This window comes from Carica papaya, chromosome 1, assembly GCF_054855325.1.
Source record: "Carica papaya isolate Zhongbai chromosome 1, ASM5485532v1, whole genome shotgun sequence".
In the NCBI taxonomy this organism is placed as follows: domain Eukaryota; kingdom Viridiplantae; phylum Streptophyta; class Magnoliopsida; order Brassicales; family Caricaceae; genus Carica; species Carica papaya.
Genome location: NC_142309.1, coordinates 6,318,917 through 6,345,419, shown reverse-complemented (window position 1 = coordinate 6,345,419; position 26,503 = coordinate 6,318,917). Strand labels below are relative to the sequence as shown.

Here is a 26,503-nt window from a genome sequence, read left to right as displayed (position 1 = left end):
TCGAAAAAAGTGTTAGAATCTTTATTAACTCGGGTCTACACTCTCCTCCAAATCTTCACTGTGACTTGGTTAATTTCCTCATTCACAAGTACATAACACGTGTATTAAATAATGAGAGATTTTTAGAGATGAACCCAACAAAAATTAGTTTTACCTTAGGCACGCAATCTCGCTCACTGGAGTCGCCACACACCACCACCCGTGTGCCAAATATAATCGTGTGTAACCACCGAAAAGACGCGTTGTTGCACGCCTCCACATGATGTTGCCAGAACGTATACATATTGTCGCTAGAAACTACCACGCGCCACCATTGGAAACCATCACGTGCCGTTGTCGGACCACCATGTGCCACTACAAACCGATCAAAACACAGAATGCACTGCACACTAAGATTTGATGTAGATAAAGTGAAATCGCACCGAAAAACAATGCAGACGTGCAAAATTGCACTTTGGCCATCGTGCTCCGATCTCATTCTCAGTGTTACTCCCCCGCGTGCAGCTCCTCTTCCTCTCTCCCTATTATTGCTTCGCCCCTGATCGGGAATGATCTGGGCGTGCCATCGTCGCTACCATCTTCTCCTTTTTCTTATTCTTCTTTCCTTCCCTCTCTCTTTCTCTCTCTTTACCCAATCCATCATTCTTTCTCGCCTCTCTCTTTTTCTTATAAATAAAAACAAGAAGACTCCTCCACGCCTCGCCTCCTCCTTCTCCGGCAAGTTTCAGAGGCGTGTACGCTTCATCATCTTCTTCTTGCAGAGGCTTGTTCGCCTCTGCAAGTCCCCCATTTTTTTTTTCTTTCTTGTCATCAAAACGACATTGTTTTAATGCTCTCAAAACGATGTTGTGTTCACCTCGTTCTCTTTTTCTTTTCTTCAAACCAAAACGACGTCATTTTGATATTTTCTGCTTCTATGAAACAGATTGGTTGGGTTTTAATTTTTTTTGGGTCAGGTTGTTACAATAGTTGCTCATTCATTTGTGATAAATGATGTCAATTTATAAAGTTAAAATTTGATTAGAGAATGATTACGTGATAGAGAGGACAACACTTTTTGATTTAGTGGCCCAATAACCTACACATATAAACAAATTTTAATCTTTAATTATATGTTAGAGTGCATTTTGATACATATATCACTTCTTATTTAAAGAGAAAATAAAAATGAAGAGAATGCTAAAAATAAAATACCATTATGAAGACAAAAGTTCTTACTTGTTTTCTTTTACCTGGTATATATTTATAGGAATGATTTGATTTATATTTTATAATTAAGTGAAAACTATAATTATTACTATGTAACTATCAAAATAATGATGGAATAATGGATAAATATGACATAATAATGTCGTATTTTTTTATTGGGGGGGGGGGGGGGGGGAGGAGGGGGAGGGAAGGGGCTCTAGATCGTACCATAGCAATTATAAACTACAAAAAAAAAAAATGGAAAAGTACTAGTAAAAATATATATATATATATTCTTAAAACCATACTTTAGAAAGTAATGATATAATAATTTTGAATGGTAACCAAAAAAAAAAAACTTTACCTGCAGAGATGCCTCCCTGGTTAAGCAACTTTATTTATTTATTTCTTTAGGAAATTTAAGTGGTCCAAAAAATTAGTAATTGATTAATTTAGGGGAATATAAACAAACAATCATTGGGGTCACGTAATTTATGAACCTGTGTTATAATGACTCCGGTTTGGACTAAGACATTCAATGATATATATATATAGATGTTAGGAGCTTTGTTCCATTCCATTGGTATTGTTATTTATACGTATATGCACTTGAAGTGTGAGTAGGTACAAGTTCCGTATAAATCATTTTAATCTTATTATAAACATTATTGTTGATAAAATATTACCTTATAAATTAATCATTTAGTCATTTTAAAATAAAATAAATTTGATGTATAATTATTTTAAATTTAGAAATTTAATTGTTGGTGAAAATTATCAAATTAAATGGAAATTCAAAATTTTAAAATAAGAAAAATGGAGTAGTGGTCAAAATAAAAAAAATAAAAAAAGTAAAGAGAGCAGGGCCTTGTTTGTTCCCCCCACTTTCATCGTCCTATAAAAAACCGACCACCCAATAAATCATTCCCAGTCTCGCCATCTAACACCTGCCCCAAATCAAAACCTGCATCCCGTCTCCCTCCGCCGTGCTTCTCTCTCCCTCCATTCTATATATATATATATATATATATCTTTGGGACACGAATATTGATGAATGTATACGTACAGTGACGTATAACTTGACGCGCTTTCAGTATCATTTCTTCTCTCTACATGCGCCTGCCAGAACTATGGGCAATCTCTGCACTTGCTTTGCGCCCAAGACAGTGAAGAAGAGAAGACCCGCGAAGCGATTGCATAATCCACATCCTGGGCCCAGTTCAGGAAGCAACCGGTGGAATCGGATTCGATCCTCGCGTAAGGACAAGCTTAATGATTCTTTGGTTCAAGAACAAGCTTTAGCCGCCGCGATCCTCTTCAGCCAGCGCCAGCAGCAAAATGGAGGTAGTTCGCTTCCCTTTGATCGCTCTGCTTCTCTTCGTTACCCGAATTCTGGGTCAAAGAAGACCCAGTTGCCCCGGAGTTCTAGTTCGAGGGCCAGGTCGCTCACTGACCCTCTCTTGCAGCCTCACCAGCTTGTAAATCAGGTTCGTTTCAGTTTACTTGTTTTAATTTTTGGTTAGCCTTCGGTTATCTTGATGTTGACTGTTTTGCGTGATCTTTAAAATAATTGTTTCGTGGTTATGGGGTTAAACCTTTTTGAGTGGGCTCGTATTTGTAAACTGGCTGCCGTTCTTTACCCACGTATGGAGTTACGGTGTAATATGTTTGTGAAAGTTATTGATGAAATGGGGTTAATGAGTGAGTTTTTATGCATCATCTTCGGTTTGTTAATGGTCAGAATGGATTGGCAGAGTCGTGTGAATCTTTAGTAGAATGAAAATCATGGATTCATTTAGTGTTTTGTTGATCTTCAATTTTGGTTTTTTTTTTTTTTTTGTTGCTTTTGGGTTGTTGTGCTGCTATTGTTGATATGCTTGTTGGTTTACCAGGTCAAATCGTAGTTGAGGGGTCCAGATTTGGTTTTTCTGAAAAATGATTATCTTTCAAATGATTACAATACACAAGGAATGCAAAATCCAGACTTGAACTAACACTCTCATAAAGAGAAATGGAAGTAGAAACCATCCAGCCAGGAACTGTTGGTTCTAGTTAACTAATTAAGTTGTAGCAGCAAACCACTACAAAATGCTGCAATGACATTTCATTATTTAGGTCCCTCAAAGAAAATCCCATTGTAATTTTGCCTCTCCTGCCTCTTGGTTCGCATTTTCTATACCATTCTGTCTTAAATGCCTTCTGGATTGCTGTAAGTCATAACACAAATGATTAGGAAAACGGAGTGTAGGATCAAAACTTACGTACATCTGTTAATAGTTTAGATATACACCACTTTAGGCTGTTATTTGAAAAACTAACCTCGTATTAGCTTTGTACTTTTGCAACTTATCAAAACAACGTTTTTTTTGGGTTACTACCTACCCTTGTAGTCAACATTGAAGCCTCCAACCCTGTGGTGCCACTAATGTGCAAATGCATGATGTTGCGCACATCAGGGTGGATATTTTTAAGCGTATTCATGTAACTGTTCTAAATTGTCAACTGATTATGACTCCAAGCATGTATAGTCTATGCAGCTTCTTTTCTTCATAACTAATAACTCGAAGACAGAATTTTTTTTAATGACACAATTTACATTGGTGTCGTTATACAAGTTTCTGTTTATACAGTGCACAATCAAATTGCTAGAAATAAATTTATGAAATCAATATCTGATCAATTACTTAATGAAATTTCTGTCTTTAAGGGAAAACAAAAACTTGAATGACTCTTTTACTTTGCCTTAAACTAGATATTGCTTAATCATATGTACTCGATGAGGGAAAACTTCGCTTGCAAGGTTTGACATTGTGGTCTGAATTGATGGGTAAATACAGAATGCACTTACAGAAATGTTAATTGCTCTCTTAATTCATCTTTTCTTTTGTTCTTTTAGTATTTAATTCTTTCCTTTTCCTTTGGCAGGATATAAAGCTTGATGATCTAGAAACTAACCATTTCGTCCTTGTCCATGGAGGGGGTTTTGGTGCTTGGTGTTGGTACAAAACTATTGCACTTCTTGAAGAAGGCGGTTTCAAAGTTACTGCCATAGACTTAACTGGTTCTGGCATTCATTCATTTGATACAAATGGCATTACCAGTCTTTCTCAATATGTGAAGCCGCTTACTGATTTTCTTGAAAGGCTTGTTGATGAGAAGGTTCTTTTTTCTATTTCCTTCTTTTCATATTTCATTTCTGTTACCTGCTGCTTTATTAACTTCTCTATGTGATAAAAGAGGTGCTATAGAAGTTGCTATAAAATAGTTAGCAAAACTTTATCGCTAGTCTTCTCAAACTGTAGTCTACTGAAGATGCTGCACTGCATTAGTCTGTGGTTATTTTCCTGAACTACACTTCAGGAGGTATTCAAAATCACTTTCTTGAGCTATACTTAGGAGGTACTCAGTATAGTTTTTCTAAGCTGATACATTTGTTGCTGAAGCATATTATGGATGCTTATTCTCAGTGATTTCACTGTCATAATCTCGGATCCACATTCTCGACCTGGTAATACAGTGCAATAAGAAAAATAATATTTTTTTTAATCTCTTTACCTGTTCCCGAAGTCTAGTTGTCAAGGTCCTTAATTTTGTCAAATTCACATATTGTTACATACATTTGTTTATTACATTTTCAGTATAGAAGTAACCTTTTTTTCTTCACTTATTTTTTGAGGATAAATTTGATGAGTGCTTTTATAGCATTCTCAATGAGTTCATGGTCCCACTGTCCTCAACTTTTCATTTTTCACCTCATAACTCGGTAGAATAAGAAAGTAAACCTTCCTTTCTCAACTTGTCCCCAATGTTCTAGTTTTTGTTGAATACATTATGGACATTAATAATGCTAAAATATTCTTGCTGTTACTAATTGAGTTTGTGGTACTCACCTCTCGATCACATTGGTTGAATTAGAAATCTTAATCAAGAGGTGATACATGTGTCAAGGTGCAAATTATTCAATAAGAAAGGTCTGGAATGCTAATTACTTGTTGCTATTTTTGTTGGTTCCTGGTCTCTTTTTTTCAATGCTTCTCGAGGGTCAGTTTTGAATTGGTGCATATAAGTGCCTCTATAAATTTGCAGGTGATTTTGGTGGGGCACGATTTTGGTGGGGCATGTATATCTTATGCAATGGAGTTATTTCCTTCTAAGATTGCAAAGGCTATTTTTATTGCCGCAGCAATGTTGACCAGTGGACAGAATACACTTGATATGTTCTCCCAGCAGGTTTGCCTTCATTATATCATTGTCAAATTAATGGAAATCCCTGTCTGTTTTTGATATTTAACAGGACTTTATGAAGAAATAGATTTTGGAAATCTTTTATATGCTTATTTAGTGTGCAGTTACCACTAGCATTTTGGTTCATCCCCGTTTGTGGTCTGAGGAAGATTATGGCACTCAATTCATCTTGTTTTATTTTAGCTCCCTATCATATGCCTTGAAAACAATTAAAATACCAGGCTTGCTTTTTTTCATCATCCTTCTTGTCCTGAAGCTTGGAAATAAAAATTCTTCATATGTAGGCTAAGAATTTCGAATTGCACAGTTAAGAGCAGAAGGCTTTTTCTTTCAATTTTTTTCTGGCGTATTTATCAAGAGCTTTAGAAAGGATCAACTTTTGGTAAATAAGTACTCTATGGATTATAGTGTGCATTCATCATAGAATTTTAGATATAAACATAGGAATTCCTGTTTCTTTTGGTGCTTTGCTCCATTTGCTTTGGTGGCAGTAGGATTATGTTGCCTTGCTATCTAAAGTGATCTTTACCCATGACAAAAGAGAAATTAGTCGAGAATCCCTCTTGGAGGAATGTAATAGAATTAAACCCCTAATTGGTTAGAGGAAAGGGAGAAATTTAGAAAGAAGTTATGCATTTCTAAATCACGAAGGTCCAAACCTTAAAGTTTGGGCCTTTTTCAAAAGCATTCATTAAGAGGTTTAAGGCTCATTATGATGTATAAAAATCACATTCTAAATTCATATATTTTTATGCATAAAAATATATAGTATGGTCAAAAGTGAAAAGAATATTTAGAAAATGAAATTAAAAGAATGGTATAGGTTTAAAATAATATACTGTTGTTTTTTGTATTTTATAAGAAATTAATTTTTGTTTATATGTAATTAAAAAACTATGTTTATAGGAAACAAAAGTTAGAAATTATTTTCATGTGCCAAGTAGAGTTTACAACTTTCTTGGTTGTTCTTGTGTAACTAATGCTAGAACATTTTGCAGGCAGGTTCCAACGATCTAATGCAACAAGCTCAGATTTTCCTGTATGTGAATGGAAATGATCATCCTCCAACTGCTATAGATCTTGACAAGACCTTGTTGAGGGATTTGTTATTTAATCAGAGTCCTGCTAAGGTGCATTTAACATCTGTGACCTTACTTTTAAATTTAAATGTTACCTTACATACTCAGCATATAAGATATTTGGTGTGAAAGAAGCTGTGGTTTAGCACTTTAGTATGAAGATAATCATTGCTTCACTCTTATATTTTGGGGTGTGTGTATGTGGAGTTAACAAAGTGCTAAATGAGGAAAAAGTTTTCAAATGCCATTTCCATTATTTCGAAGTACTTTCTAGAAGTTGTCTCCAATATCAATTCTCAGTGAAACTAAATACTCAACCAATAATTTCAGTTTCTTTGAATAGATGCTATAGCTTACCATTTCTTTCCACTTAATTTCAGTGCAAAAGATGTCTCGGTCAGTAGGAGGAAATTGTTCTTGATGGCCAGACAGAATGAGAAAAGAGCCTTTTAGAGCAGTAGTAACTTCACCATTAATTAAATTTAGTTCGAGCAAATATACTTGTTGCTTAAACCTGTTTTAAGATCCTTCTAGAAATCAGATATATGTCATCCATCTACCATCAACTTCTTTCTTCCCTCTGCTTTCATGGGAGCATGTGGATGTGCATTTGCATGTGACGTGGATGGCATGTTGCTTTTCTTTTTCCTTCATCTTGGTTCTTTTTTTTTTTTTTTTTTTTTTTTTGTCTGCACCAGGATGTTGCATTGGCATCTGTTTCGATGAGACTAATCCCGTTTGCACCAGTTTTGGAGAAGCTATCTCTTTCTGAGATGAAATATGGATCTGTGAGGCGGTTTTACATAGAAACTCCAGAAGATAATGCTATTCCCATCAGTCTTCAAGAAAGCATGGTAAAGGCTCGGCCCCCAGAGGTGGTGTTTCGAATTAAAGGTGCTGATCATTCACCATTCTTCTCAAAGCCTCAAGCACTACATAAGTTACTGGTAGAGATATCAAAGATTGCTCCAACATGAAATAACATTTTAACTATATATGCCTACTTTAAGTGGCCTGAAATCGGGTTTTCTGGTGGAGGAGTCCCACTCGAGATTTATCAGTGATCTAGATACATCAACATACCAGAAAGAAAATCTTGTATCTGTAGCCCAAAAATGTTCATATTTCAATTTTTTTTTCTTTTTTTTTTTTTTTTCTTACTAAATCTTAAACACGGAGGATGTGGAGGAAGAAAATTCATTTTTAAGAAGTTAAAATTGGGGACAATTAAGTTCTATAGGTACGGTAGTGAAGATGCTTACAGCCTTGTGCGTGTGGCTACCACTGTTTTGGGATGTCTCTCAGGAAGCCGTGTTATTAGTGTTGGAATTTATTAAAAAGAACAAGAACAATAAGCCTCTAAAGATAATCATACCCTTCAGATAGATATTTATCTAGTTCTTTCAAGAAGAAACATTTATTAGTCCTATCTAGAATAAGTACTTTTTGTTGCACAAACATTTAGTCTCTTACCATTTGGCCTTTATGGGTAAAAGTTGTAGGTCTTTATTTTTGGTACTTTCTCTCAGATTGTTGTCAACACTCGGTGTTGGATTGAGTATTTTGGAGTCTGTTTTGATTTTTTTTATTTATTTTTCTTCTTCTTTTTAGGTTGCAACCAGCTTCATGGTATGTTGTATTATTTGAAGAACTCTGAATGAAACTAAATATTATGGTTCCAGGTCAAATTTTTACGTTAAATTTAAAGTTAAAAAACCAAATATTTAAAAGAAAAAACATGCGGACCAAATTAATTTAATTCAATTTCAGATTTTAGTAAAGACGCTGGGCCCTTCTTCTCCGGTGTCGGTGATGACCGACAGGGAAGATCTCTCCTCCACTTAAAATCTAAATCTAATAATTAACAGCCACATAAATACTCCTGATCTAGTTGTACGCCCGCCCAACCTCCCTCTGCGTAATCTCCATTTTCCTTTACAGTTGTGTGTAGCACCGTATCAAAACAACTGTCCACCCTTAACAAACCCAACCACTATTCACATTTTGCCAACTCATATTTCTATTTCCCCTGCCCTCTTTATAAATTCTTCCCTCCCCCTCCTGTTTCTTTCTCTGCATCATCCCCTTCCATTTCTGCTCAAGGTAAACAACACATTCATTCTTTCAAGTTTTTGTGTAGTGAATTTTAAATCCAGAAAGTGGAGGATTAACTTGTTTTCCTGATTGTGTGTTGGAATAAGATTAACCAGCCATTATGGGCCGTGGAGTGAGCAGTGGTGGTGGACAAAGTTCTTTAGGCTACCTATTTGGAGGTGGCGACATTCGTAACACTTCCCAATCTGTTGGAAACCCCAACCCACCTGCGGCTACAAATAATCAGCCTTCCCATAAGCACCTATCTGCTTCATCACCAATTGATAAACAAATTCCAGCAGGCATCCACGGGAACCCTAAGAATAATTACTACCGAGTAGACGGACAGAACTGTGGCAATTTTCTCACGGTATGTGTTGTCGACATTCAATTTCCTCACACCTAGGGGCTTTCTTTAAATCTTAAATGTGTTTATCCTCGTGTTTGAGAGTGCAGGATCGGCCATTTACCAAGGTTCATGCAGCTCCTGGTGGTGGATCTTCCCTGAATTACCTCTTTGGTAGTGGTGGGAACTAATTTTTCTCTCGCCGACATTGAATACATCATATGTGATTATAGAACGTAGGTATAGTATGTTACCAGGGAATAGTTAATCCCGTCGGTGCTCAATGTAACTAGTTGTCATCATATTGTGTTTCTTCACGTGTGATCATGATCAAAACCGAGTGTCTATTTTCCATCGAAAGTATGTAATTACTCCATTATTTTGGTTCTATTCCAACCTAAAGATGAATCAAATTAGATTCCTATATTATTGTCTCCAAGAAGATGTCTGTATTGTACACAGTACAGAGATTTCTATGGAGGAGATTATGCAATAACTTGTGAAATATAACTCGACATGGAAACTTGACTGAATCGAATCCCGCAGTTTCAAAATCGATATTTGTTTGAGTTTCATTCCAGCTTCACAATTTAAATTAATTTATTGCCAGAATTATCTAAATTCGACCAGAAAAAAAAAAAAAAAAAAAAAAAGAACATGTTGGGATCCTTATATGAGCTTCGGTAATTATATACTTATTTTAATTACATAATTACACGGTTAGTGGATTGGAAACTAGAGAGAGCAGAGGTATAAGGGAGTTTGGATTGTTTAATAAGATTTTAAATAGAGTAAGTTTGGGAAAAAAAAGAAAAAGAAAAAAAAGAAAAAGAGAACACGTTGGGATCCTTTCGAGCTTTAGTAATTGATTTTTTTTTTCCGATATTTCAATAAAATTTAAAATAAAATATATTAATTTAAACAAATAAAATTATTTAAATATTCGTTCTTCATAAAATTCTAAAAACTTAACTATAACAATTTTAAAATTAAATTAAAAAAAGAGAAAAAGTCAAAAAATAATTTTCATCGCTTTTGTTATATTTTACTTTCTTAATTTTTTATATGAAAAATTGACATAAACTCTTTTCTTAGAAAATAAATATAATTTGCACAATTTTATTATTATAACTATACTATCTTTCACTATTCATATTTTATTTATTGGCATCGTTTTAACAATAGTATCATAAACTTACACACAAAAATTTAATGATAATATTATGTATTCTATCACTCGAACAGAATCATAATATAATTTAAATTATATAACAAATAAAGTATCAGTTAAAATTAGTCAAAGCTTTTAAATATCATCCTTAGTAAAAATAAAGTCTTATTTTAAGTTAAAGCTAAAAATATAAGAATATTATGATATTATTATCAAAAAAGATAAAATATTAAAAAAAAATATTATTATTATTATTATTTGTTTATATATCTTGGGCCTCCAGCGAGCAGCATTTATAATGATTCTAAGCTCGTGTGTATTTTGTAGCCCGTCACCTTGTCTTACGGGCTCATAGGCCCAACCAGTTCGGGCCAGCTCCAGCGCATATTTTCTACCCTATCTCAGATACTCATTAAAAGAATAAAATGAGAAGGAAAGAAAACCGAAGCCTAGGGTTTGCACTCTATTCTGCTGCTAAAGCAATCTTCCCCAGGCCTTCAAACGCGTAGAGCTTTGGAAAACAGAAATAATGACGACAGTCGTACCTATCTCTGAGGAAGATCCAGCGCTTGCTGTTGTCCGCTTCACCTCCGAGCTCGCCTGGGCTGATGCTGGTGCCGAGGTATTAATTTTAGGGTTATCTACATTTGGAAATTTGTTGTGAGAATTGAATTGGAAGGATCAATTTCCATAGATTACTCATCTCATTTTCGTTGTTTTCTTTCTATTACTTCTTTTATTTTTTTTCCAAATGTTTGGAATCAAGATAACTAATGTATTTATACGTAATTCTTATTGATTTTGCGATGTTTGCATGAATTTGTTACTTAGGTCTTGATTGTTGTAGTTTCAGTTGTATGCTAGGTTACTCTATGCCTAGTACCATACAGTTCTTAAGCAAAGGGAAAAGATTCTGGGTGAAATTGTATTGTCATTTGACTTTTTTTACTTTTTTTGGCTAATATTCAATATATGAGAATTTTGTTTGAATTTAAACATTTCTGTTCTTTTCAGGTTGCAGAGCCACAAGTTAATAGGCTATACGTGGAGGCCCAAGAATGCATGGTTATGGGCAGATGGTTGGATTTGACCTCCTTGATTCTCACTTCAGCTGACTTGATATTCTCAAAGGTTTCTGAGAAAGGTGTAATATGCTGTTATTTTCATTTATATTTCAGTTCTAAAAGTAAAGAACGGAAGTTATATTGTGGTTGTTGTGGCCCCAAAAGGGGGGAGGTGGATGAGGGTAGTAACTGTTGATCTGCACGTTTTTTTATTGCTTGCATTTCATTATGTACTTGTTGAGTTCATTTAATAAGCAAGGATATAGTGAAAGCTTAAGGGACGATAGCGTATGCTTCTTTGCTGATATTTCCTCCTTGTTGCAAATAAATGATTATAAGAATTTGTCTATGAAACCATCTCAGCACGTTTTTCAGCTCAAAATATATGACTGCATTAAGGTTAAATTTGATAGCATCTTTATCAACTGTAGTCATAAACTTCGTGAACTGATACAATCAGTAATTTCTTATATAATATTATGCATTAATGTTTTTTCCTGTTTTAACCTCGATTAGATTTTTGAGCAATTCGTTCTCTTCAGTAACATTCTGATGCTTGATGCTTGATGCTTGATGCTTGATTCTTTGTTCTTATTATATTGACCATGGATTTAATTTCATAAATAATCTTTTTGTTGTTTCTTGTTCCAGACCTTGAATGCATCTTTACAGTAATCTGCAATCTTGTTATAAAGCCTGAAAGTCCAGATGAATCACTCGAGATATCAAAACTTATATCAACAAAGATCACGCAGCAACCAGATGACAGGCCTGCATTGCGCTTAAAGATGTAATTATGTGGTGATTATTTTCTCATTTACAAGTTTAAACTCGAAGCAACTTTCTTATTTTTGCAAGTCATTTGCCAGCTTGTTCAATCTCTATAATCTGCTGGAGAACCCGTACAGCCGTTTCCATGTATACATGAAAGCCCTTAATCTTGCAGTTAGTGGGAAAGTCACTGAGTATATCGTACCTTCTTTCAAAATGATCGAAAGTTTCTTGAAAGAGTGGAATATTGGGGTCCAAGACCAAAGAGAACTCTTTATCAGCATTGCTAATGTACTGAAAGAAAACAAAAGGTATCACAGTAATGGTTTATCAGATTCCATGAAAGTGATTCTATTAATTGATATTTGGTCTTTTATACGAAATATAAATAAGTTAGGGCTTATGTAATTTCAGCTCAGCAAGAGAATCATTTAAGTTCTTGACAAAGTATTTAGCGACTTTCTCCGGTGAGGATGCCTATACTATGAGTGAAGCTAAGGAGGAAGCTGTGCGGACAATAATAGAATTTGTGAAGGCACCGGAAATGTTTCAGGTATTTGAAACCCTCTTGAGTTTCATGGTATATGAGCTTCTGTTGAAATTGCATTTTGTTTGGGCATGTGTTTTCTTCATAGTTGTACTGCATTCAAAACCGGCTCTGTGGTAGTTCTGTGAATTATTGTTTACCTTTTTACAAGTGTCTAAATTTATACCTCTTTAATTCTTGTAGTTGGTATGTGCTTACTGTTCTATTGTTTTTAAGCAGTCATTTAAATGTTTACACCTGAATTCCATTACTTTTGCTTGGATATATTTTATTTTTGTTTTACATATAATTGCTGTAGTTCATGAAATTTTTCAGATGATTGATGAAAATTCCCTATATTATATTTCATTGTTGATCTTAATCCTATAGCGACATTCTCTATTTTCCTGACACTAATTTGATAATGTGGTTGAAATAGAACCACAGAATGTTGAAAGAATTTAATATGCATTGACTAAGATCCCAAATGTTACCTTGGAAATTTTTTATTCTTCTGGTTACAAAATGCTTCAGAGATTCTTCATTATTGTTGTGAGTGTTGTGTTTGAAGGGAAATCATTTAACTATTTTAATTGTTTAAGTACATGTGTGCTACCTGGACAAACAGAACTTGGATAATTATGTTACAGATGTCATGGGTTATTGGTGTTAAGGGTCCGTGCCATTTACGAAGAACCATTTAGTTTGCATCTAACACTTTCTTTTGTCTTGCCATGTCAAAATATTTTATCATGTCATGTCACACGAAAAATAAAATTCTCTATATTAGCCCACGTTTCACCACCCAGTGCATTGTATTGTTCAATGGATTATGTTGTGCTAATTGCCCCATTTCATATCTGATCATTTGTTTTCAATGTTTTTACAATGCAAAATATTTATTGTTTATCAATTATTATTCTAAAACTTATTCCCTTTGTATGTTTATTGACCACTTGAGCTAATAATTAACAAGTAGTCTAGTCCTGAAATAATTTAATTTATTTGTATTTCATTTTAATGTGAAAATTTAAAAGAAAATTGTAGAATTACATCATATATTCATACGTTATAGAGGAAATCTAAAACAGAATAAATTAACAAAATATGTATGAAATTTTTTCCCAGAGGTAGCATCCATAGAACACCTATACCTAGTAAGAATATAAGATTTCTTGAACTTCGAATTATGAATATGAGGTTAATGCACTGTGTTGTGTTCACTTCACTTGTTTTATTGTTGGTCAATTGCAAAGTTACTGTGCTAACAAATATGAACTTTGCAATAACAGTTTGCCTGATCACAAAATTGATGCCGCATTCCATGCTATGTTTCATACTGGCTGTTGTGTCGTGCAATCTGAAACACATGTCACTCTTTGCCCATTTTGTGCTTGCATAAAGGCTATCTCGCATATATTATGTTCTCAGTACTTACAGCATATTATTGATATCAAAGGTGCAAAATGTGTTCTGCAGTGCCATAAGCATACAGCATGTCACGTGTAACACTTAAACAGGATTAATGGACTGGAAAGTTGGCAGATCATGGTTAGACATGTATCTTCACACACTTTTAATTCAATGCAATATAGATGTTAATGTAATTCCATAATGGTTGTAGCCAGGTTTATGGAATTCACTACATGAGGGCTAGGTAGAAAGATATTCTTGTTTCTGCTAATGTCTTTTCCTGAACATAAATCATATTGTTGAAGTGGGGTATTGGTCCATTTTTGGTCGATTAAAAATAATATTTCATAGGTTTTTCATTATGTTCTCTGATTTTTCTTTGTTTATTAGCTGTCACGATCATTCTGTTTCTTTTCTGGATGAGTCTGAACTTGTTTATTTATTTATTCCTGCAGCTTGGAGTCAGTTTTTCATCATTTGATGTCTGTTTTCGCATTTAGCCTATATTTAAATGCTAAAAGAGAGTTACCGGTATTTTGTGCAGTGTGATTTGTTAGATATGCCAGCTGTTGGACAATTAGAGAAAGATGCAAAATATGCATTGGTGTATCAACTTCTTAAGATATTTCTGACACAGAGGCTTGACGCCTACCTGGAATTTCAAGCTGCAAATTCTACCTTGCTGAAAAGTTATGGTAATATCTTTAATCGTACATTGATGATAACACGCTGTTCTAGCATTCTATGTTGTTGGCCTCAGAAGAATAGTAGCTCTAGTTTCTGCAAATTGAAATTCATTTCATGTTTGCTGCTTGCATCGGTGTAGGTCTTGTTCATGAAGACTGTATAGCGAAGATGAGGTTGATATCATTGGTGGATCTTGCCTCTGATGAATCTGGTGAAATTCCATATGCCCTTATCAGAGACACACTACGGGTAATATGTCTTTCCTACTTCGACAGAGATCTGCAGTAACAGTCTGGATGCTTATTGGTTCATGTACTTTGCAGATCAATGATGACGAGGTGGAATTGTGGGTTGTAAAGGCAATAACTGCAAAATTGATTGATTGTAAAATGGACCAGATGAATCAGGTTGTGGTTGTCAGGTAATATCTCTGTGACTCTTATCATATACAGACCTACAGACAAGCAGGAATTATTTTTGCTAAAATTCCCTCATTTTGTATTGCAGTCGGTGTACTGAGCGCGCATTTGGACAAAAGCAATGGCTAGCTCTGCGAGGAAAGTTAGCAACATGGAGGGTAAAGGATTTTCCACTCTTTCCGGTCTTTTATTTTCATGCCAATTTGTGTTGTTCCATATCTGATTGTCATTCTTGCTGAACTTTATGTCTATGTTTTATAGCTATGTTTTTGTTTGAAGGCTGATCTTAAAATAGTTTGTGCAGAGCTGTTAGGTTACTTTCTGTTTAAATGATTTGTTAATTTGATGTTTCTGTCAGGGTAATATTGCGAATGTCATCAGCACTATTCAAGCAAACAAGATAACTGAAGATAGTGCCCAAGCAGTTCAAGGATTGATGATTCGTTAAGAAATTTTTGTGGAAGATATTAATGCAGACATTAGGTCCATCTTTGCGATGTATGATTGAGAGTGCAATACTTGTTCACCATTTAAGTTCAATCGTAATCCAAGTTTTATTTGGAAAAGTTTTGACAGTGATTATAGTCATTTTGATTCACATTTATTTATCAATCTACCCCTTTGAAAAGATGGATGCACTGTGCTGTGAACTACCATTACGAATTGGGTTTGCACCTTTCAGAAATCTTTGCTGTAAATCCCGTGGAGGCTTGCATGAATTGAGTCGGAAAGATTTTCAACAAAACTCAGTTTGTACATGAAAAGTATCAGATGGTCAAATATAAAAGTTGAGAAGGTATTCTTAATAAATAACAACAAACAAGTAGTGTGGTTGCCAAGGACTTAAACAAGAATTATTTGATTAAGATGGATGTTTCGATATCTTCCTAACAAAAATCTAAAACATGATTGAATTGAATAACATCATCCCCTTGAAAGTTTTGTTTTCTTCCAAATTGGGAGAAAAGGAATGAAAAGGAAAGAAATTAAAAATTTCCACGATGCCAACGTCAGAGACGCAATAAGAAATTCATAATCAAAACTAGATTTCTAAAGAACCAACTCCAGAAGATAATGCTGAATTTACCCAAAACAAAGTACCTAGCAAAGATTTAAAGAGAGAATATTTTTGATTCATAGTTCAAGAAGCACTAATAAATTTGTCCTAGAACTAAAACAATCACAATAACATGTGGGAATGTTCACAAAATCCAAAAAAAGATTAGCAGATACTTTAGAAAAAATACAATCATCAACTCACAAAACCAATTGACCTAATAACCCTGATTAAAACTTGACCCATAAAACAACCTGATCAAAATAGAAACGAAACAACTACTTTGTCACCTAACGAAATTTATGAACAAAAATAAGATTATTAAATGTAAGTTACCAAACCACCTTGTGAAGGACATGGACCCTCTCACTTCCAGAACTTGAGATTTTATTTGATGTCCAACCCTAGTGCTTTTTCTTGTCCATCGAACAAAGATAAATAGAACGAAGTCAATTAGAACTTTTCAATCCATAGAAAAGATCCTTGGGAGTAAAATTTTTTATCTAAAAATTTTGTTTTAACTATTTTGCTTTTGGTTCTCTGATTAGTTAACGATGATTGATGCAAAAAGCTTAACCCACAAAACTCCAAGAACAATATGACAGTCTTGTGTGATAAGTCAAGCAAATTAACATCTCAAAAGCTCATCTCTCTTACAATTTGGTTCTTATTTACAAACCAGTTGATTGATAGATGTCTTTGGATGACGAGACATCAAATTTTATTTAACACATCAAATTTACAGTTTCAAATAATTTTGCTTATAAATTTCGGAAATATTACCATTTGACGAAGACTAGACATATATATATATATATATATATATATATGCCATGACTAGTTTGTATGAGTTGTAGAATAAATGTTGTATTGATTTTATTGATTGCATACTAAAAAAAATATGCTGTTAATTAATGTTATTTCTAGTAAGAATATGACGGTGAATTTTTGAGATTTAAAAAAAAAAAAAAAAAAAAACTAAGAATGATGAGTACTCGTAACATTCTCTAAAAGATATGAGTTCGAATTCGAGATTATACATCCGGGTGTTTTCTTTTAAAGTGAAAGAATTTATTCTCCAGCCACAAGCAAACAAGGCACCCAGAATTTACATTTTCTAAATGCATATTTGGGGCGGACAAGAAGCAGCCTTGATAGAAGATATTTGACCTCTTGCATTTCAACTTGATCAACAGAGCCAAAATTCATTCAAATTTCTGGAAATTTTTTATTTTCTCAAAAATAATATTTGCACATACATAAATTTTTAAACAAAGCAAACTAAAATCGAAGAAAACTCAGGAATTAACAACATAAAATGAAGAATAAAATTGATCAAATGAGATTCAGCTAAGACAATCACGATTATAGGCACCACTCCTACAACTTTGAATATTTTTTCGTTTTATGTTTATTTCTGGGACACATGGCGTGTAACGACGATTTCTCCCACAATTCCGATTAGCTGCTCTCCCCCGACTCAGTGTGATGTCGGAGTAAGGACCGCCGGAAAACAGCATTCTGCCAGCAGCATTCCATTCCATCAACAACTCCACATCGTCACCGTAGTAAGTGATATTGCTGCTGTTTCCGGCTGAATCAATGGTAGCAGCTGTTGCAGCCGACGCCAATAGAAGAAGCATTGCCGCCATTGCTGTTGCTTCCACACGTCTCTTCATCGCAAGATTAGTGACACCTGCTCCCGTGTTTAATTTCTTTCTCCGTGTCCACCCATGGAGCACTTAAAAAGAGTAGGACTCCAAGAAATTAAAGAATAACTAAGAGCTAGCTGGCTGTGAAATTGACCATTATAAATTATCAAACCTAAATAATAAACTACCAACTAACCCCAACCATATTTAGGATTTTTTTTTTTAATGGTATTAATAATTAAGATTTTTGTAGTTAGACCAAGTTTATTAAAAATATAAATTTATCTATTTTATATGATAATTCTGATCTCGATATATAATATTTAATTTAATAAAATTAAAAATTTAATTTACTAACGTGTTAATTAAACTGTGATGATAAAATTCTATTAGTTAAAATATTTCTTCCACGAGAAATTAAATATTTCACCTAATTCACATCTTTGTAATTATATAATATATGAATTTTTTGTTGCCTTCTAATTATATGAAATATGTAAAAGACGGAGTTAATGAAAACTTTATTTGTTTCATTAGTTATGGCCAGCCAATAGGGAGAAGATGGAATGCAATAAATTTCCCTGCCAACATTTCATTTTCGTTAAAAGAAATCACCAAATGGTTGTCATTGAAAATGAGGAAATTTTAATTTTGTATTTATCATTAACAAATAACTTTAGAGTGAAGAGCATAAGAAGCAAAGAAGACTGTTTAAGTTGAGATTGATGATTGAAAACAAGCACTGAGTAAAATTCATACATAATTTCTTTTTCAATTAGAACAGATTTCTTGAGTTATAAATTGATAAGATCATCAACAACCCCGATTGTAAGAAGTACCAGAACAATTTTCCCCCTTCTTGGGTTTATTGGGATTTGGGGTGCATTTGTTATTTGGTTCATTTCTTCCACAATCCACAACTGGTTTATCCCGATTAAAACTGCCGCCGGCCACCGATCCTCCGGGAGAAAGGAGAAGCCTGCTGATCTGCGATTCCATCAACAACTCCACCTCTGCATCGTCGGCGATGAGGCCGCAGCCGCCATTGATGCAGCTGTACGTTTTATTAATATTCATCTTCTTCTCAGCTCTGCACTTTGTTGCAGACATCATCATCACCGTCAACATCATGACCACCATTTGAGCTCTACACACCACCCGGCTTCTCATCTTCACAAACGAACCCATTTTGGTTTTTCTCTTTCTCTAATTATTTACCAGCTCAAGATATTAAAACCCAGGTCGCATTATGTGTATATATAGACAGAAACATTGTTTGGTGGACAAGAAATTTTGCTTTGTTAATGTTTCTTACAAAAATTTGCATATAATATTTGACCCAGAAAAAAAAAAAAAAATTGAAATTTGCTTCATTAGTTTCCGTGACTGATTGAATCGTGCAGAATATATAATTATATCAATATAGTATTACACGATCTTATAGCTTCTAATCCAACAGAGAATAGCCATGGATGAAAGCTGGTATTCCTAACACTTGTAAAATAATATATTTGCCTTTAAATATTTACATATTGAAAAGGACTCCCCAACTTTCCTCTTGTTTATATTAAAAACAATCAAGGATTAGATGTTTACTTAATTTAGTATGTCATACAGAAAAAAATATTGTCGGCTGGAGAAGACCCAACTAAAAATCGTCGGCAGAAAATGTCAAAAGTGGTCCACTTTATACAGTTGGCACGAGCAATATTATAGAATCTTTTAGGCAACAAAAGTGGAAGAAACCAATTCCATGAATATTTATAAAAGAAATTTACAGAGTAGGGTAAAATCTGATTCTAAAATGAAAATGGCAGAAATCCAAACGGAAAATCAGAGTATCCCAATTCATTAACTAGACATGAACGTGCAACCTTCATCTGGATCTGATTATAACTCACTGCTGAAAGCAATCGCGAGGAGGAAAGGTAGAATCAAAACAATGTTCAGGTCTTTTCACATTGTTCTTATCTTGAGGGAGACAACCCAAAATACCTGAGCCTCTTCCGCAATCTAAAATAGGTTTCTGATCATTGCCACTGGCTTTGGTCAAATCTCCTGGCCTGGGAATTGCCAGATTAATGCTTACAAGATTATTGGTGAAAGACATGGAAAACTCCAGATCTATATCATCTGACGATGCAAGACAAGTAGCCATTGAATCACCAGGACACTTGATGGAACTGCGGCTGTAATTGGTTTCCAGTGCTGAATTATAAGCTCCACCTCTTGTTGTATTCATCACTACTGAGATTATAATTACAGTAATGGCTAAACCTACGCCCCTCATTATCTTCACACTTTCCAACTTTTTTCTTTCTCCTTTTCTTCTCTGTTTTGTGTTTATCATCCATGTTCATGCGCTAGGATTATATATTACGTGAAAGCTTAAAAGTAAATAACTTAAAATTGAAAAATAATAATAATAAAATAATTAGAAAATTATAAGTAAGACACTAATAGTTTGTAGATAAAAGAATAAAATATTAAAATTTATCCTATAATAAAATGAGTGGAGCAGGCGAGTCGCATAATTTTATCAGATACAAACAAACACTTTCTTCCAAAAGCGGATATGAAGCAATTATACTAAAATATTAAGTTACTAATAAGTTGCAGTGAAAGAGTTATTGAGTAAATTTACAAAGGAAATTGAAATTTCTGCTACAAATTTCTTACCCTGGTTTACCACAATTACGGTTAAGAGTACGGTAAATTTTGCCCTTAACGTTGGCGAAACATTTTTCAGTTTTGAGGACATTATTAGGATCTGGGAGGCAAACTGTATAAGAATAACTTGTTCTTCCACATATTACTATGGGATGACCACCTTGAAATATTTTCCTCGGATCAAGAAATTTATTACCCGAAAAAATGTCGGAAAACTCCCCCCTGCTACCGTTTTTGCTCATCTTCCCGACCGGAAAATAACCTTTGGCTTCATCTCCGCTACTCTTCACCACCAATACTACTAAGATGACCACCATAATTACGATCCTCTCTTTATTATCTTCCATCCTTAAAACTCCCCTTTCTCTCTTTACCACTAGTAATATATGCCAGCGATGTACAGGAGTGGAGTGGAGTGGAGAAGGAAGTTAATTTCTCCATAAATGATTTGCTGATCACTCTGAGCATGGAAATATGACACGACGGATAGGAGGAGTAGTTTAATTTATGGTTGAAGACCATTTATTGCATCCATGAATATATAAGTATATACATATATGTTATTTACATAAATATTAATGCATGGTACTGGATTCCGCTCCAGTTTCTGCTTAATTTGCCGCTTATTTTTTCGGGATTCTGCATAATTTTTTTTGCTCCAATTCTGCTACAGCATAATGTTTGGAGCTGCTACTCCCTAATCTTTAGATTTGAGGGAAAAAAATCACGGGAATGCTTAAATGTTTTGTAGGTTGCATAGGTAAAATAGAATGCATGTGATGAGTAGGGACATGCATGTTGACTTTAATTGCGACTTTCTTGTACTCTAGCTGGATAATAAAGATGAGACATAAAAACTGGCAACTGCGGCCAATATGCATGTCCCTACATCACATGCAAGTTTTGAGGGAATATAGAAAAGATCCTGTATGCCTTTCACAACTTGTATATTGTATCGTCTTGAGCTCATCTTTTATACGTATATTAGTGTCAATCCTGGTTAATTAACAAGTTAATCACCTAGTTTTTTATTATTATTTTTGAAAACTAAGGTTAGTTTTATAACACCAATTTGTGGGATCTCAAAACTAAGATAGTGGTGGAGTTTTATTTATTTATTTATTTATTTATTTATTTATTTATTTTTATCAATAGATTGTGAGTATAAAGTTAATTGTTCTTAATGTTTTTATCAATACTGTAAAAGAATGAACAGTAGATATATATTACGATGAAGCTTTAGACCATCTAATCTATACGACCGATTCAATGTATACTGATAAAAAAACTTGCTTTCAATCATGAGTTTTGCTGACTTTTCCGCACCCAGAAAAGAAACAAAAAGAAAAGCAGCCCAATCCCTCTCTCGTCGTCTCTTTTCTTTTCTTTGTCGACGCAGGGAAGAAGAAAATTTAAAGACTCCCCAAACGACGTCGCTTCTGTGCACAAAGCCCGAGTGGACTGCGCTGGGTTGGGCAGCTATACCTTTTTTTAAAAAAGGAATTTCAAAGGGGTTGTGTTTTGGTTGAGTTTGAACTTGGATTATAAGATGTGTCTTTGTTGCTTGAAAGTATTAAGTTTTATTATTAATTATATTTATCAATATATGCATTGCATTTTTATTAAAGTTACAATAAAAAAATATATATGTGGTTTTCATTTTATTATAATAATACCTCAACAAGTATAAGTATGATTTTTGATGTTAAAGTATATTGAAAATTAAACAGAAGAATATAATTATGTGAAATATATAACATTTTGTTTTTTTAAAAAAAAATTATCATAAATAAATTGTTAATTATTTTTCTATGAATTATGATAAATTTTTAAAGTTTGAATTTTTCTCATGATTTGTGATACCCCGATGATCAGAATAAGACGCAAAACTTACTCATGTCATTTTCATGCAGTGAGTGCACAAAATATGCATACACATATCAAAATTTATCATACAACCTAACATATCATGTGATATATACAGTAATTATACATACAAAACATGAGGTCAAAATTTAAAGTTTAACAAAATAAAACAGAAATTTCTCGAATATGCATAAAATACATAAAATAAGAACCTTTTTTACAAGTTCTACTCGTCTGGCAGCGGTTCTGACTCTTTTTTCTCATCTAAAAAATATTACAATGAAATTTAATGAGATTCATCAACTCAATAAGTATTTATGTCCTTTCAACCTAGATAAGATTTCATACAAAATAGAGATAATTGTAATAATGATGTTTTAATGCAAAATTCATTTATTATTTTTACCGCTTCACATGTTTCTGATCGAATATCTGAATTCTCTCAAATATCATATGCAATTCTCAAATACATATACACATACTTTTGAAAGAACATAAATACACTCGAATATCAATCATCATCTCGAAACATAATTACATATACATAAAAGATCACATATACACTCGAAATATCATTTCTAAAATTTTATTGCGCGATGTCATTTATGTTGTCATCGAGAAGAGACGAAATGGATCACATATACACTCGAAATGTCATTTCTAAGATTTTATTGCGCGATGCCATTTATGTCGTCATTGAGAAGAGGCGAAATGGATCCCCCCATTGCATAGATAGCACACACATACAAATTTTACAATGGCCACAGCAGGAACGTTTGCTAGGTGACCCACACTCACAAATATTTATCCATGTTTGGATTAGGTTTCAGACTCTATCTATCTGTAGATTCACCATGCCCGCTGAACTTCAACCACACACACACACTCTACTCCTCGATTCGAACTAAATGAAAGGTCATTCAGGCTCCGTACTCTAATTATTTACAATTCCTCACTTCTGATTTTTTATTTATTTTACTTTTATCATAGTTTCTCTAAAATTTTATTTAACTGATCGTTTTACCACCATAATTGTCTCTTTTTTTTCTTCAATTTTTACCTTCTTATTTTATTTCTTTTTCTTTTTCAATTTTTCACTTAATTAGGAATTTCTCTTAATTCCTCGATTCATATCTCATCACAGTCCAATAAATTCTCAGTCTTTTGGATATGTTTTCTGGTTTCGTCTTCTCATAAATTTCCAATTGCTTAGGTTCACTTGTCATAAATTTGGGTTTTGCTTTTAATCAAAAATTGAGTCAGTGTCCGTTCGAATTTCAAAATTCATAATTTAATGAAGTGCATGCATTTTTTTAAAATTCAAACCCAGTTGACATTTAAAAATACTTACACTCCTATGCATTTTTTTGGATGTGCTTGAATATCCTAATTCTCTGTACGCACACGACATAATTTAATTAAAATACTTTTAAATACTGAACAAAATTAATTTAATCAGAATCACGAATTTCAATGACAACCCGACGAGATACCCGAAATTATCAGGATCCATACACGAGAAAACCTTTCGACTTTCCGTTCGACAAATCGAATTTTTGTTTTCGAAGAAGACCCTTCGATTTCCACGAGTGTGTGGGTTTTTCCATTCTTGAGGAAAACTCCTCGGTTCCCCTGCGGGTGGGTGATCTGGCTGATCTCGTGCGACCAGCCCGACACTAGCCCCTCCCCACCACTGCTCAACCACCACTAAAAAAACGAAAAAAAAAAAACTATTTTACCTTCCGGCGTGGGTGATTCGGCCTTAGTTTGGCTCCTGGTAATCACCTCTTAGTTACCCTGCGATTCTCTGGCTCATTTAAGATTTGGATGGTAATTTTTCAAACCTACAAACCAATTAGTAAGCCAAATAAAAAGAATCCAAAGGAATAAGAGAAGAAGAACGAAAAGAATGACGTTTTACCTTGCTCGCGTCGATCTCCGCCTTCGCATGGCTTCTTAGTCATTTTCCCTTCCTTATTCTTCCTTTCAACTTCAACTTCCACCACTTCCCGCCTCTATCACTCTCTCGCCACCACCACTCTCTCTCTTCTTTTCTTCCCTTGCGACGGCCATTCTTAGCTCTCCTTCTCTTCCTGTTCGGCCACTCTTCTCTTTTCTTCCCTTTCTTTTTTTTCTCCTTTCCCTTCTTCCTTTACGGCCTCCTTCTTCTTTTCCTCTCTCTTTTCTCCTTCTCGATTTTCCCTGCGCGACAGTCTTCTTCCTCCTCTCTCCCTGATAAGCTCCTCTCTCTTGTCCCTCTCTCTTTTTCGGCTACTCTCCAAATGAAGAGAAAAACACTAATTTTCTCTTTATATCCATTCGTCCTAATCATCGGATCTTCCTGACTCGATCTGGGTCGTCCATTTTTTCTGATTTTTTTTGCCCCCTTTAATTTCCACTTATTTATGTTTTTACCCCCCTTTTTCTCACATGTTTTTATTTAAATCATAATTTTAATTTTATTGATTTATTTACATTTCTTCTATTTAATTTAGGGGATGATTGCAAAAATTATTCTTTCTAAATTGTCCCTACAAATTACTCCTACCCATGTCCAAATAGCTGAAAAAAGGCTCCTATCCATGGAGGGCAAGCATAACATTTCAATTTTTTCTGTTAACTTATTATTGCATGAATGAAGAGTATTATCAAATTTAACTATTTTTTAATGAAAAATAATTTTTTATAAAGTTAAAATAAATATGTAACAGTCCGAACCCTAATATTGGTAGGTACGAACGTTATCCTAATATTTTCAACTAGCAGAATATATAAATATTAAATATGCAACGGAACTACACTTTAATACAGATTACTTGTGACATGATAATTATTTATTTACAAATAATTAAGGCATCTAAATTAATTTACAATATTAAAATAAAAGCTAATAAAGTTTTCTTCACAATCTTCTATTGATATTGGACTTGTTTCTCTTTTCCTCTGACCTGGATGGGGGTGAATTGGAGTGAGCTTCACGAACTCAGTAAGAAAAAAGATTCTAAAATAAAGACTTACGTATATACATTCACGCAGTATATAATATATAATATTTTTTATCATCAAAGAAAATATCAAACAAGCATCATAATTAAAATATATAATAAAACAAATCATCACACAAAACATATTCTAATTCTCACTCTTATAACCTAATTCTTGTTCTCATTTCAAATCACACTCACACTCAAAATATCACAATACACTCGGAATATCACATCTAAGGTTTCATCATCTGCAAACATAATCACACACACACAAACGATTACAGATACGCTCGAAAGGTCATTTCTATAGTTTCATTGCGCGACACTGATTATGTCATCATTGAGGAAAGGCGAAATGGATCTCTAATCGCATGGATAACATACACACAAATCACACAATGGCCACAACTGGTACGTTTGCTAGGTGACCCACACTCACACGAATGCCTATTTACGTCTGGATTAGGTTTCAGACTTTATCCATGTACAGGTTCACTATGTCTGCTGAACTTCAGCCACACACGCACCCTATCATCCTTGATTCAAACTAAATGAGAAGGTATCCGGGGTCTTTACACTCTATACTCTTTTTAAATCTCTCTCATTTTCAATTCACTAATTTTCTATATAAGATTTTAATTTTTGTGTATAATTAAATACAAACACACGCACAAAATACATAAAATCATCACTCACATAAGAGCTATACATTTCAAACTACTTTCTGAATCATCCTATACCAAGTTACACAGTAAGCACAGGATACTCAGATTTCTTGCAGAACTGTACTAGATCACACAACAAGTACAGTGCACCGTACATCTGTATCAGATCACACAACAAGTGCAATGTACCCAAAGTCTACACGTACACACATTGGTTGTACATTTTACACGCATAACATATGTACACGAATTTTAATACACACATATATTATAATACATATATGTACTATCACTATATGTCTCACACAGAATATATATTTATATTCACACACACACTATACACACACACTATCTTTATCGAAAGATACGCATATATTCATACTTAAACATGTATACACAATCAAACACAATATATCATATATATATTTATTCATGTATTTACTCTTATCAGTTCTATTCTTATCAATTCATATTACATTCATCATATATTTTTATATATATACTCACACATGCGTAATAACATATATATATATATACTACATAAATATAAACAAATATAAATTAGACATACTAATTATATTCTTATTATATTACACATACAAT

General features: G+C 33.8%; 3 protein-coding genes across 3 annotated transcripts; all 3 read left to right on the top strand.

Annotated features, from left to right (window-relative positions):
- The first annotated feature begins 2,096 nt into the window (after positions 1 to 2,096).
- On the top strand, positions 2,097 to 8,200 carry MES11 (methyl esterase 11). The gene is made up of 5 exons (XM_088216984.1): positions 2,097 to 2,675; positions 4,114 to 4,347; positions 5,275 to 5,418; positions 6,432 to 6,563; positions 7,211 to 8,200. The coding sequence occupies exons 1-5, from the start codon at positions 2,319 to 2,321 to the stop codon at positions 7,487 to 7,489; spliced, it is 1,146 nt and encodes a 381-aa protein (XP_088073110.1). The 5' UTR covers positions 2,097 to 2,318; the 3' UTR covers positions 7,490 to 8,200.
- Positions 8,201 to 8,414: 214 nt separating this feature from the next.
- Positions 8,415 to 9,378, top strand: LOC110820169 (protein SPIRAL1-like 3). Its single transcript, XM_022049599.2, has 3 exons — positions 8,415 to 8,615; positions 8,714 to 8,976; positions 9,063 to 9,378. Exons 2-3 carry the CDS (start codon positions 8,728 to 8,730, stop codon positions 9,141 to 9,143), a joined length of 330 nt encoding a protein of 109 aa, XP_021905291.1. The 5' UTR covers positions 8,415 to 8,615; positions 8,714 to 8,727; the 3' UTR covers positions 9,144 to 9,378.
- A 1,176-nt stretch (positions 9,379 to 10,554) lies between these two features.
- Positions 10,555 to 15,578, top strand: LOC110820302 (uncharacterized). Its single transcript, XM_022049751.2, has 10 exons — positions 10,555 to 10,745; positions 11,138 to 11,267; positions 11,839 to 11,977; positions 12,057 to 12,269; positions 12,373 to 12,511; positions 14,442 to 14,592; positions 14,724 to 14,833; positions 14,908 to 15,005; positions 15,092 to 15,161; positions 15,362 to 15,578. Exons 1-10 carry the CDS (start codon positions 10,653 to 10,655, stop codon positions 15,449 to 15,451), a joined length of 1,233 nt encoding a protein of 410 aa, XP_021905443.2. The 5' UTR covers positions 10,555 to 10,652; the 3' UTR covers positions 15,452 to 15,578.
- The last annotated feature ends 10,925 nt before the right edge of the window (positions 15,579 to 26,503 follow it).